A 12,082-nucleotide genomic window follows, 5' to 3' on the forward strand; every position below is an offset into this window, starting at 1 on the left:
CAAATCGATCATAAACTTACCCTTTCAGATTTTGTTTTTCCAGTATTAAAATGCTGTAAATATAGGAAAGAATAGAAAGAAGGGGGGGGGGGGGGGGGGGGGGGGTCTTTGAGGAGTAGGATAGGGTGTGAGTTTGGGTTAGTCTGTAGTAATTATAATTAGCTTTATATAAAACAATAGAAGTATGCACTCATTTAGCCATTTGTAGGCATGTTTGTGTGTGAGTAAGTGAATGTTTTCATTGAGTTGACAGATTATAGACCTAAATCAGGGCCATCTAAACTAGTCGTTTGCTTTTTTGGGACCTATATGTGGTTCAAGTTCAACCATAGATCCTCCCTATTGTCTGCTTTTGATCGGGTTGTGATTAATCAGGAAGTTTATCTTTTTTTTTTTTTTTTTTAAGAGTTGAATTACTGGTTTGCAAAGAGTCATTTCCATTTCACAGGTGAGGTGAATCAACTTGAAATATCTTTTAAATGATTTTCTGTGTCATTACTATTATTTGTAGGACATGTTCAACAAATATCAACCGATAAAGTTTGAGTTATAAACAAAAAAATATTATTTTCAATTCGATATTAGTTCAATATATAATTTTCAAAAGCTTGGATAGCATCTCTTGACACTATGTCCTGACACACTGCTTAAAATAACATCAAATAAAATATAAATATTAGATACTTCTACTGAACACGTCTAGGGATTAAAAATTAGGGACATTGCCATGGTAACTAACTGAAACTGAAATAACTAAAGTATCAAAATTAGATACTTTAGTAAAACTAAAAAAAATTATAAAACTAAAAAGTAATTAGGTTTATATTAAGATAAAAAAACTATTAAAAGTAATTTTACAATTAAAATAAAACAGAAACAGAGTAAATGCAATTGAAGGTGAACAGGATGACTTAATTTCCTGTAATCCGATCTTAATTTGTCGAGTACAAATGTTAACAGGTTCATAATGTTAACATGAAAAAATACAGTTCAGAAGTAATTAAAATTTCAATTTCAAAAATCCAGAAGCTAAAGCAATAACAGACCATGTGACATTAAAGGTGGTTATAATTATGGTTAATTTTAGTTTTTACAAGTTATTTAGTATATTAAATTGAATGGTTTGGGGCATAAGGGGAACTTATTGTTCACTCCTTTCAGCTTCTTATTTCACCCAAGGCTTTTGAGCACAAAAAAAGACCAGACTGCGATTCATTTCAGTTTCTATACATTACTTAGTGTTAAAATGATCGATCAGTTTTGGACATATTGTTTGCTCATTTCAGCTGCTTATAGTTTCATCCAAGGCTTTTACGCATACACACACACACACACACACACACACAAAAAAAAAGACCAGAGAAACAGCATTTTCCCCGATCAGCAAGGCAGAAAATACCAGTCTATGAGAGTAATTCCCAGGTTTGCTAGATGGTGCCCTGTAAAACTGCTCCGAGACATGCATCCCTTCAAACCAACCCATCATCTCCGTAAAGGCAACCACAGAACTGATCTAAGATCGGTTTTTAAGTGCAAAAGTACAGTTCACCTTCCTCCTGTCTGGAGGCAGTCCAATAGTAATGAGGCAGAGCACAGGGGCGTGGATGTGATAAAACAGGCAAAACAGCTATATCTCTGCGTTTCTCAGAGATACGACATACTTTAGAGAATGAAATCCAACACAATATCAGATAAAGACAAACTTGATTCATAAATAAGTATTTATTTTTATTACTTTACAGGATACAATAGACTAACAACTATTCAGTTTGGGTAAGAGGACGATGTTAAATACTTTTACACATCACAACATACTGTTTTCTCAGTGCACTTTGCTTATATATATATATATTTTATATATACACACACACATACACAACACAGCAGAGATGTCCATTTCTTTTTGAACTTGCCTTCATTAAAATTTTTTTTTTAGGTAAGACTGCTAAAGGAAAATAACAAGGTATAATGTAAACATTTCCTGATATACAAACTGGTAAAATAAAGGGTAAAAACCATGGCATCAAATGAGTTCAAAATCCTGTGAGGTGGAAAGCTGTACTTGACCTCATAGCTTCCATAGCAACAGCATGTTTTATAGTCTTACTTTCCCCCTTTTTAAATTGCATGGCACTTGCTACATTTACTGAGTTATCACGATGGTTCTGGAAACAATATAGAATAATAAAACATCTCATTCACCAGCTGCCAGCAGCCAAAGTCTCTGGTGCCCACACCCACTGTAATCACGTCTAACAGGAATGCATGTACAGTAACAGGAAGATCAGTATGTGTGAGCACATATGGACTTTAACTCCACGTAGCTCTTAAAAATCGGTCGAAGATGCGTTTTCATTGAGGAAGTGTTAATGACTGACTGTTTCGAATGGACAAAATATGAACAAATCTAGATCAGGGGCAACTGTTTCCTCATACAGACCTCTGTACATCAAAGGAAATTGTATTTGTTGAGTCTTTGTAATCCGTAGTTGGGTATTTAAGAAGTAGAACTATAATGGGAGGTAGTACTTGAGAAAATCCTATCGCAGACAATGGCTCACAGCTTCACGTGGAGACAGCACTTTAAAAGAGGAAAAACATGCATTCAAAGGCTTTACAAGTATTGCTTGTAAAAGAAACACACTACACCTCAGCGAGAAGTCAGGGATCAGAAATACTCCGTTCATTCAGAGGGCAACATTTCAGCTGCCGTTTTAAGCAGCTTATGAAAGCTTAAAAGCAGTGCCAAAACTGGGCAAAAGTAACACATTCAGCTCTCGAATCACTCACACACACAACTTAGAACAGAAAAGCAATACTTGGCCTGTTCCTATGTAACACACAATCAAGACTACAAATTGTACAGACAGGCCACATGAACAAAAGCACACAAAAGAGTGTCTTGACTAAAGCTGAGAGCATTAGTCCAACAGAAGAACTGCGAAATAGTGTGCGTGTGCATGTGCATGTGTCAGTATGCAATGCAATAAGATGGAATACCCTTCACTTAAAATGCCGGCCGCAAAAAAGTCGGGCCGATTTTATACTTCATATATATGGTAGACGACACAAACGTAAAGAAGCATTTACTGACCCTATGTCCCTATGATCAGGCGAGCATGCTCAACTACATGATCCGAGACATAAAAATAATCTTCAATGTGACATAAAATAAGACTACGAAAATTTACAACACTGAAGTATGGACGTACCAGACCAGCTAATACTAAACAACTGCACCATCATTTCAACACTTACATTTCATTTCACATAGAAATGAAAAAAACAACAACAACTAAAACCCCCATCAAAATAGTTTCCGAGCTCGCTCTAAGAGAACTGTTAGAACAGTTCCCAAAACAAGAAAAATCCCAGTAACTGCAATTCATACGTAACTCGCTCGGAGCGCTAGAGCAAAGCTGCGACAAAGCAGCGGAAAAAGTCTCGAATATGCCCCAGTTTTTTCATACCAAGTCTATTTGGTGCGTCGTTTTCCTTTTGCTTTGACAGTCCCAGTCTGAACTCGAATCTGAGGCATCCGTGCCTCGACTCGCTGTGCTGTCTGTTAAATACTTCTCATGTTTGTCCAGGTACGATGGACGTTGTGGCAAAAGGAAGTAGTGCGTGGTGCTTGCTTTCCTGCCATTCTCCATGACGGGCAAAATGCACGGGGAGCCTTCACTATTCTGTCGTTGCAGGCCACGACTGACATATTTAGGGTCTGGGGCAAAGCTCTGCGTTGGGGGCATGATCCCGTTGAGGTACACTGGAAGGCTCTTTGGGCTCGGGGTGCGGGAACTACCGCCGGATAAAGGTTCTCTAGGAGGTACTTTCGGAGGTCGGTCGTCGTCGCTGTTGGCTCCCGATGAGACTTCGGCTGACCAGCGGCGGTAGTCTCCAGTCTTGATTGGTCGTGGGGGAATAGGAAGTCTGGGAGGAACTTCCGGTTTATCCAGGCCTTGCGTGTTCCTGTGGTGGCTGGACAGCCGGAAGGAGGTGGGTTTGTTGAAGCAGCCGGCGGGGCCAGAATGGGAGCGCCGCAGCTTCCTTTGCGTACGTTCCTGCTGTCGGAGACAGTTTTGCTGCTGCTGCTGTTGCTGTTGATGGTGGTCGCGGAGCTCCTGTTCCCTCTGCTGGGTTTCCCGCTCCTGTCTCGGCTTTTGCGGCTGCAGCTGGGGCTTCTGCAGGGATGTTGGACCTTCAAAGTATGCATAGTTAATCTGTCCACAGCCCCTGAAACTCCTCCGACTGGGCATTCCATAGCGGAACGAAGAGTGTTTTGAGCAAGATTCGGAAACTAGGCAGCAACTGTCATCTCCATTAAAGAACTCTACCTCACTGTCCATAGCCTGATCCGGGGAAAGCTCTGCTGAACCAGGAATTGGGGGAAGAGGTTTGGTAACTCGGCTGGGCGTCTGGGGAGGACTGATGCGGTCAGATACCGTTAGACGTTGAAAGCAGGGAACCACTTGGTCGTCTTCGGCAGGGCTGGACGTGAAAGGGTCCGTGTGCAAGGTGAGCTGGGAAGGTCTTGGCTTTTTGCGGGGCAAGGGCTGGCCTCCTGGGCTGTTTGGTGACTGAAGATGAGTCCGCTGTTCTGTTTGAACAGGAGGGTAGCAGAGAATGAGTACATAGCAGTGTTTACGATCTAAATGAATAAATTATTATTTTATGCAAATTATGAAACCAAAAAACATAATTACCAACAATGTAAAAGAGGTGACCGCAAGTGGAACAGAAATTGCACTTCACATTTAAGCTTTTGACTTTCTCCAACAGTATTAATCAATATTTACATTAAATTTGTCAGATGCTTTAATACAAACATAAGATTTTATTAGTTTGTGCATTCCCTGAAATCGAACCCATGACCCTGGTGTTGCTAGCACCATGTTCTACTGTTTTAGCCACATACACTTCGATGCATTATTACACATTTGATTCATCCAATGACAACATTGTTTTCTTATCTTTCCCTTATCTTTAGTATTCAGTACATGAGTTTAAGGAACTGTTAAACACCATTATTTACTCGTTCAAGTCATTGCAAACCCATATGCTTTGTTTGCAGATAATTTTGCAGTTCTTTCCATAAACAGACTATGACCACTTCTTTCAGTCTCCAAAAAGGAGAAAAAAAAATGCAATCTAAAAGTAATCACTTAAGCCCTATTCGCACGGGATTAGTATTATCTGGGGACCGTTTTTTTTTTAATTACTCCCCCACATCTGAATTTCATGTGGTGCATTCGCACGGGATAAGCGAAGCCTGTGATTTTACTCGAAATTACTGACTTATCTCCCGGATACCCGGATGTCAAGGCTTTGAGAGTCCCGTTCTATGGTCCAATTAGATGGATTAAAAAAAAAAAAAAAAAGAAACTAATATAGTTTTGTGCCCCGTGTCATTTACATTTCACCAGGTTAAAATAATATCTCAAGCTTTGTGCTTGATTTATTTGTAAATTTGCAAATTGTATTGTGTAGCGATATGACAGCACCCAAAATACTTTCAAACACTCCAACGCAGCTCCATTCTTTGCGAAAGATGGATAAAAAGGCGCACAGGAAACAAAAACCTTGAAAAATTATATACGACCCGCCAAATTCTGGCCAAATCACAGAGATGCCGATTCGCACGGGACTAATATTATCACAGGACCTCAGTGTTCGGCGAAATATGGTAGGTCATTTGCGGGGGAATTTTTACTTTACAAATTACAGACATGGCCGATTCGCACAGGATTAAGATCACAGACAACCTCCGCAGTTATTACAAATGACTGGAGGTCACCAGGTAATACTAATCCCATGCGAATAGGGCTTTAGACTATATTTCATTAAAGGGCCTTTCGCACTGTTTTAGTTCCAGAACTAAAAGTACAGTACTAAAGTACTGGGACGATTTTGCACAAACTATTTCCCAGTACCATTTAAAGGGTTGCATTCGCACCGACAGTGGATACTAAGAAGTGACGTAAGCCAGTTGACAGCGACGTCATTTGTACGTGGTGTTCAACAACGTAAATAAAGAAGAACAACGTTAACCACAGGAAGACTGAGGATGCTGTGATCGGAGCTGTGTTCGTGGGTTTCACAATAATGGACATGGAATTTCGACGTATACGTCAAGCAGATTGAAAGAACAGAAAGGAGGACTAAGAATCTCCAACGACAGTTTGCAGTGTTACATTTCATTGAGGCTGAATGAAGCACAACACACCGTAGACGAAGTCTTCAGGTAAATGCCGTTTATAAATGCTCTCAGTATGATACAATGTTTACACAGTATATGTTTACACTGTGTTTTAAATCATGGCGGGTGAGGGGGTTTTCATACGCGTTTAGCCAATCAGCATACACTTACATCACGATAGTTCCTATGGAACTGTTTTAGACCCTACTCTGAAGTAGGAGCTAATTTAGTTCCTCCAAACGGAGTTCCTGGAACTAAAACCGTTCCTAGTTCCGGCGGTGCGAACACGCCAAAAAGTGGGTAGTTCCACAATTAGTTCGGGTACTATGAAAAGGTTCATGCGGTCGGAAAGGCCCTAAAATTAGCCTTTTGTCCATGGCCACTGTGAATTGTCTCTAAATGTAAAGAAAGATGCTTTAAAATTATCCTCTTAAAAAATAATAATACACCATACAGGTTTGGAATGAAATGACTGAGTAAATTTGAGTGAACTTTTCATAATGATGAAACTAAACTGTTGTATTGATCCTTACCGTCCGCTCCTGAGAATGATGGCAGCACCTGTTGCCGGGACTGAATGTTATAATCCATAGAAGAATCAATGGTGAAGTATAAACTGTAGATTAAGAACAGGAGAGCTAATCAGACAAAAATCCGAGGTTCATTAACATCATATGAACCATGTTAACATCACAGACCATTTCCTGTTTTTTTGCCCAGTCATGCAGAGCATGTCCAGGGACTTGTAAAACTAATCAATGTTCAACGCAAGAAAAACGCACTTGTGCTTTTGAGTGTTGCACTCACTTGTGTAGATCATGGTATTTCCAAGAGGGCTTAGCTCCGGCCATGCTATGCCAATGGCTGTCCCGCAGGAATAGGCTTTGCGCGGGTAAACAGATCTCCTGGGCAGTCAAGCCTGCAGTGGACATGCTCCAGCTGCAGTCGGTTCGCATTCAGGCCAGGAAATGCTCCTCCAGCCAAGCTGGCAGCTGCTGGCCTGTACCTGAAACACAGCCATGAGAAGACAAGAGCATAAATCTCCATAATCTCAAGTGTTTCTCAAAAGCAGCAATAAGACTAAATAAAGAAGAAATACTGAAGCCTCCTGCTTCTCAAATTCTTGCTGAGAAAAGGACCTCAGTATTTTCACACGTGTTATCTGGACTTTCAGACTTTCTTACACTGAGCTCACGATACAAACCCATAGGAAAAAACCCAAATGAGATATTTCTAAGCAAATGGAGACATTGAGGGAAAAGCCCTAGGAATCTTGCAAGTTGAGATACCTTCTGAAACTCAAATCTGCAATCAAAACTGATTCACATTTAGTATATAACTCTTTACAGTACATTAACTACACTGAAAAAAAGGTATTGAAACTGCTAGTAAATTTCACAATTACAAAGAAATGGCATTATTTCATTATGTTGTGCCTTATTTACAACGTATTCTTATTTTACTTAGTCTTATATGTGTCTATTTTCATTTCTTCAAGGAATTTTAAGAGAAACATCCAAGAAAAAGTCAGAAGACAGAAATACAACCAAGAGCTCCATTAAACTATGAAAGAGCAACGCTTGAGCAGTAAAATTTTATCATTAGCTTTATGGCCATATGAACATTCAAACCTAACTGAGATCATTGCAATGGTTTTGGGTTTGTTGTGGAAGAACTGAGACATTGTCTAGTTGTTTATGGAGCAGTGAGCCCTGGGCTATCAGCACACCATCCAATGCACCTCCTCCTTGTGTCCCCTCTCTTTGCAATGCAGTCAGCCATGTGCACGGGACTCCAGTCGTGCATTTTCAGAAAAGAACATTGAGCAACATTCTGCTGAGCTTCACAGCCTGTGGTATGACAAGCGCTCAGTTTGACAGCATTTAACGACACTTGTGCCCCCAAAGCCCCGAGGATAGAGCCAAAACGACTGCTCTCTTAGATGTCACACACACAAAACAGTACAAACCGCGAAAGACTCAATCCAGTCTTGTAGATGCATACAATTGATCACTTTGCTGCATTCGATGAACTACTGTGTAATTTTGTCTGCAAGCACGACTTTCTGAGAGTCTCATGCAAATGCTTTCCTCACAGAGGAAGCCATGTAATATCAAACATTGTATGCAAATGAGTCTCAAATTTCATGCCTTGGGAACACAACTTATGTTTGAAGGAACGTGCATCTAGTGTTACTATGTGGTGTAACACTACAGATGGTCTAAAGCAGTATAGCTTCTACAGTACGATCCAGTAAAACGTTTTGCGCTCTTTGAGAAACCAGCTTTACACCCCTGAGAACGTGAAGAGTGATGGACCTGGAGGCAAGGTTCATCCTGGTTTTAGCTTACAAACACATATCACGCACACAAGCTATCAAATCACCAACATTACGACAGTCTTCCAGAGATATAAACAACTCATGTACCCTATTAAACAGCAATTTGCATTTTATAGAACATTTTATTGCAGGGCTGTTTTGCAAGCAACAGACACAATGCATAAGCATGGTTCAATGCATTTTTGCAGAACTGAGCATGATATGCAACAGGTGCATTCGTGGGATATTGTGGTTTAATCAATATCGCACATTTTGCAGATTGTTTGTGATGCACAGAGTAAAATCTAGTCAAAGAAAGCAATGCAATGTAATTTCATAAAAGGGTATGTGATCAAACCGGGTCAATGGGTTCAAAAGGGACGTGCATTTCTGTCTACCATCCCTGATCTGGTTCACAAATGCAAGCAGTCATGCATCCTGAAAGCTTTGGACCTTGGATACGGTCACTATGAGCACACAATGCAACCTGATCTGTGATAAAGAACCCCACGGGACAAGCGCTTCCTCTCACAACAGGTGCAAGACGGGCAGACTTCCTAGTGTCCGGCACAGACATTTCTCAATGCCTCCGGGAAGACAATGCCAATGTGTTGCAAAGACGTCAAGTAAACAAAGCGTGGCAAATGTGCTCGCTGTGGCGTAAACCCCATGAAACATTCTATAAAACACTGTCATGTGAACATTTATTAATTCTATCCTTTTTTACATTTAAATCTGAGATCTCAGAACCAAAACCGTGGCTGCATTGTGCAAGAAAGAATCAGTGGATCTTACAAAACCTGTCAGGAACATGTCATAACTCACTCCTAAAATCACAAGACAACAAATCTTATTTTAGCTCTATTAAAATGGAGATTATGTTCATGACGAATAACCATATTTATTCAGTAATTCATCATAAGGGCCACATCCAACAACTGCAGTGATATACCATTACAGTAAATATACTGTAAAGAAAATAAAATGTTTGTGCATTATCAACTTATACAATAAAGACTGATTCAAAGCGGTTTCACAGTATTAGAATCAATGATGCAAACTGCATTAAATATGAGAGAAATCCAAGTTCTCCATAAGCTCTATTAAGACAATAATTATTTCATTATGTCTTTAGAATTAGATTACAAATGTGCTTTATTGTCAAAGTGATGTAGATAATGGCACTAGTTCTAAAAAATAGGCTTTATTTTCTTCATGCAAACTATAATTTCTTAACTTTGCGATTAAATGTTTTTGACAGACAACCTATAAAACACAGGGCACTTCAAAAGTGTTTCTAGCACTCATCTAATGTGTGTATAACAAGTGTATAACCTACAACAATTTTCAGCCAATCATCCTTACAAAAATATGTCGAAAAGAGGTCCAGCAGTAAAGTGTAGAGTCATTGTACATGGCCTGAAATTAGGAAATATCTGCGTCCTGACAAACCACTGATATGACATGGAGAGAAGGTATGAAGGAGAGACAGTCGCGCGCGTTCACACCCCGCTCTTGTCACCTCCGCCGCGGTTTCCTAGCAACCATACCCGATCTACCTGTCCGCTTCCGCAAACTGGCGGGATGAGTCACTAACACTATCACACCTGACGAAACACACCTTATACATTTCTTGAAAAAAAAAAAAAAAAAAAGACTGATGTTCCACAAAATTAAGCAACATGTGTTAACGTCACATATTGTGACACAATCATGCGTGTCTTGTCAGCTGATCATTATTATTATTATTATAATCATTATAACAAAAATCTAAAATAAATAAGTATTAAATATAAATAAACTTAATTATGTTTTAGAACTATTCCTGCACTTCCCTCCTAATTGAACACACACACACACATACACACTTCTTATCGGATGTCCTGTCACAGAATCTGATAATATCTTTACACACGTCACTGTAGTCAGCACACACACACACACACACACACACACAGAGAGAGAGAGAGAGAGACCACAAACACAGACAATGCGACAAAAGCAATACAATTCACCTTAATCTCCTGACAGATTCTAGGTGTCCGGTGTTAAACGTTCATAATGCCGTAATGATCCCGTTAGGCCCTTGGAAAGCTTTGGTTTAGCTCTATAGATGCTAGAAGACGTTCATTACAGCACTGGAGAGGTTCGTTCACAAACAGGTCTTCTGTGTGCGCGGTGCTTTAAAGGCTCACTGCAGTCAGAGGACGCGCAAGCCCCGCCCCTTTCAGGCGGGATTTAAAGACACAGTGCGGACGCTGCTGTTATCTGTGAACGACTCTGCATTATTATGAGGCGCCACGTAGGATTTAAATCAAACTTCGCTTATCAATACATAAAACACGTGCATATACACCTATAAATTACTCACATATACATGTATACTATTGGATATTCAAAATATATATATGAAATACACGTGCACACTAATATGAAATCCATACCAATACACATTATGTTAGTAATGAATGCATATACACTTGTGAATAACTTGCATATACATATAAACTTGAGGCATGCATACACGTATAGACACTAGCTAATACATATAAACACGATCCCTGCATATACACTCACAACAACACACGCCCATACATATAAACTCACTGCATGCAGACATACCTATACATACTCGCATATACATATAAACTTGATCCATGCATATACACCTATAAACACTCGCATACATATAAACTTGATCCATGCATATACACCTATAAACACTCGCATATATATATATAAACTTGATCCATGCATATACACCTATAAACACTCGCATATATATATATATATAAACTTGATCCATACACCTATAAACACTCGCACATACATATAAACGTGATCCATGCATATACACCTATAAACACACGCACATACATATAAACTCGATGAGTGCATACAAACCCATAAAACACTCGCGCAAACATACAAAATAAAATTCACAGACCTATACAATTCTGATAAAAAAGACGCATGCTTTAGTTGTGTATATATGTATATGCAAGGGATTTCATATGTGGATGTGCCTGAACTTTTCAGTGTAAACAGAAGACATTTCAGTGTAAAAGAAAGCAGCTGCACTTCCGGCGGGACATTTGAAAATGCTTAACGTGGCTTAATGCATTAAAACAGTGTTTTTAAAAGACCAAACTCAATAAACACATTATTAATTAAGCATACGATGTATAGACAAGCAGATGAGTCCAGAATAAGAAGGTAATGCGTTTCATTACGCGTAAAGCATTTTCCTCCCTTAAGGAATACGCTTAACCTGGCTTAATACATTAGTTTATGGGTGTCGGAAGCAAAATAAATGTGGGTGGGTCCTCCCCCAGAAAAAAATAAAATAAAATACTGGATGGTATATTTTACTGATGGTATTATTCTTAAACCCCTAAAACTTGCTGATTTCAGTATAGCCTATTTAAAGGAGAGGCGAAATGCCCTCATAAAGGCATTTTCATGTTTCACTATACATTTTTAACTGCATTTTCGGAAAAAAAAAAAAAAAGCCAGTTTGCATTTCAACAAATAAGAATGAGAACATTTTGCAAAAATAAAATAAT

General features: G+C 39.3%; 1 protein-coding gene across 1 annotated transcript; it reads right to left on the bottom strand.

The window, feature by feature from the left end:
• Positions 1 to 1,705: 1,705 nt before the first annotated feature.
• On the bottom strand, positions 1,706 to 10,674 carry LOC306857044 (ERBB receptor feedback inhibitor 1-like). Its single transcript, XM_079396697.1, has 4 exons — positions 10,532 to 10,674; positions 7,004 to 7,202; positions 6,730 to 6,812; positions 1,706 to 4,597 (listed from the first exon to the last, which is right to left on the bottom strand). Exons 2-4 carry the CDS (start codon positions 7,150 to 7,152, stop codon positions 3,465 to 3,467), a joined length of 1,365 nt encoding a protein of 454 aa, XP_079252823.1. The 5' UTR covers positions 7,153 to 7,202; positions 10,532 to 10,674; the 3' UTR covers positions 1,706 to 3,464.
• Positions 10,675 to 12,082: the final 1,408 nt, after the last annotated feature.

Source organism: Barbus barbus (genome assembly GCF_936440315.1).
Source record: "Barbus barbus genome assembly, chromosome: 37".
In the NCBI taxonomy this organism is placed as follows: domain Eukaryota; kingdom Metazoa; phylum Chordata; class Actinopteri; order Cypriniformes; family Cyprinidae; genus Barbus; species Barbus barbus.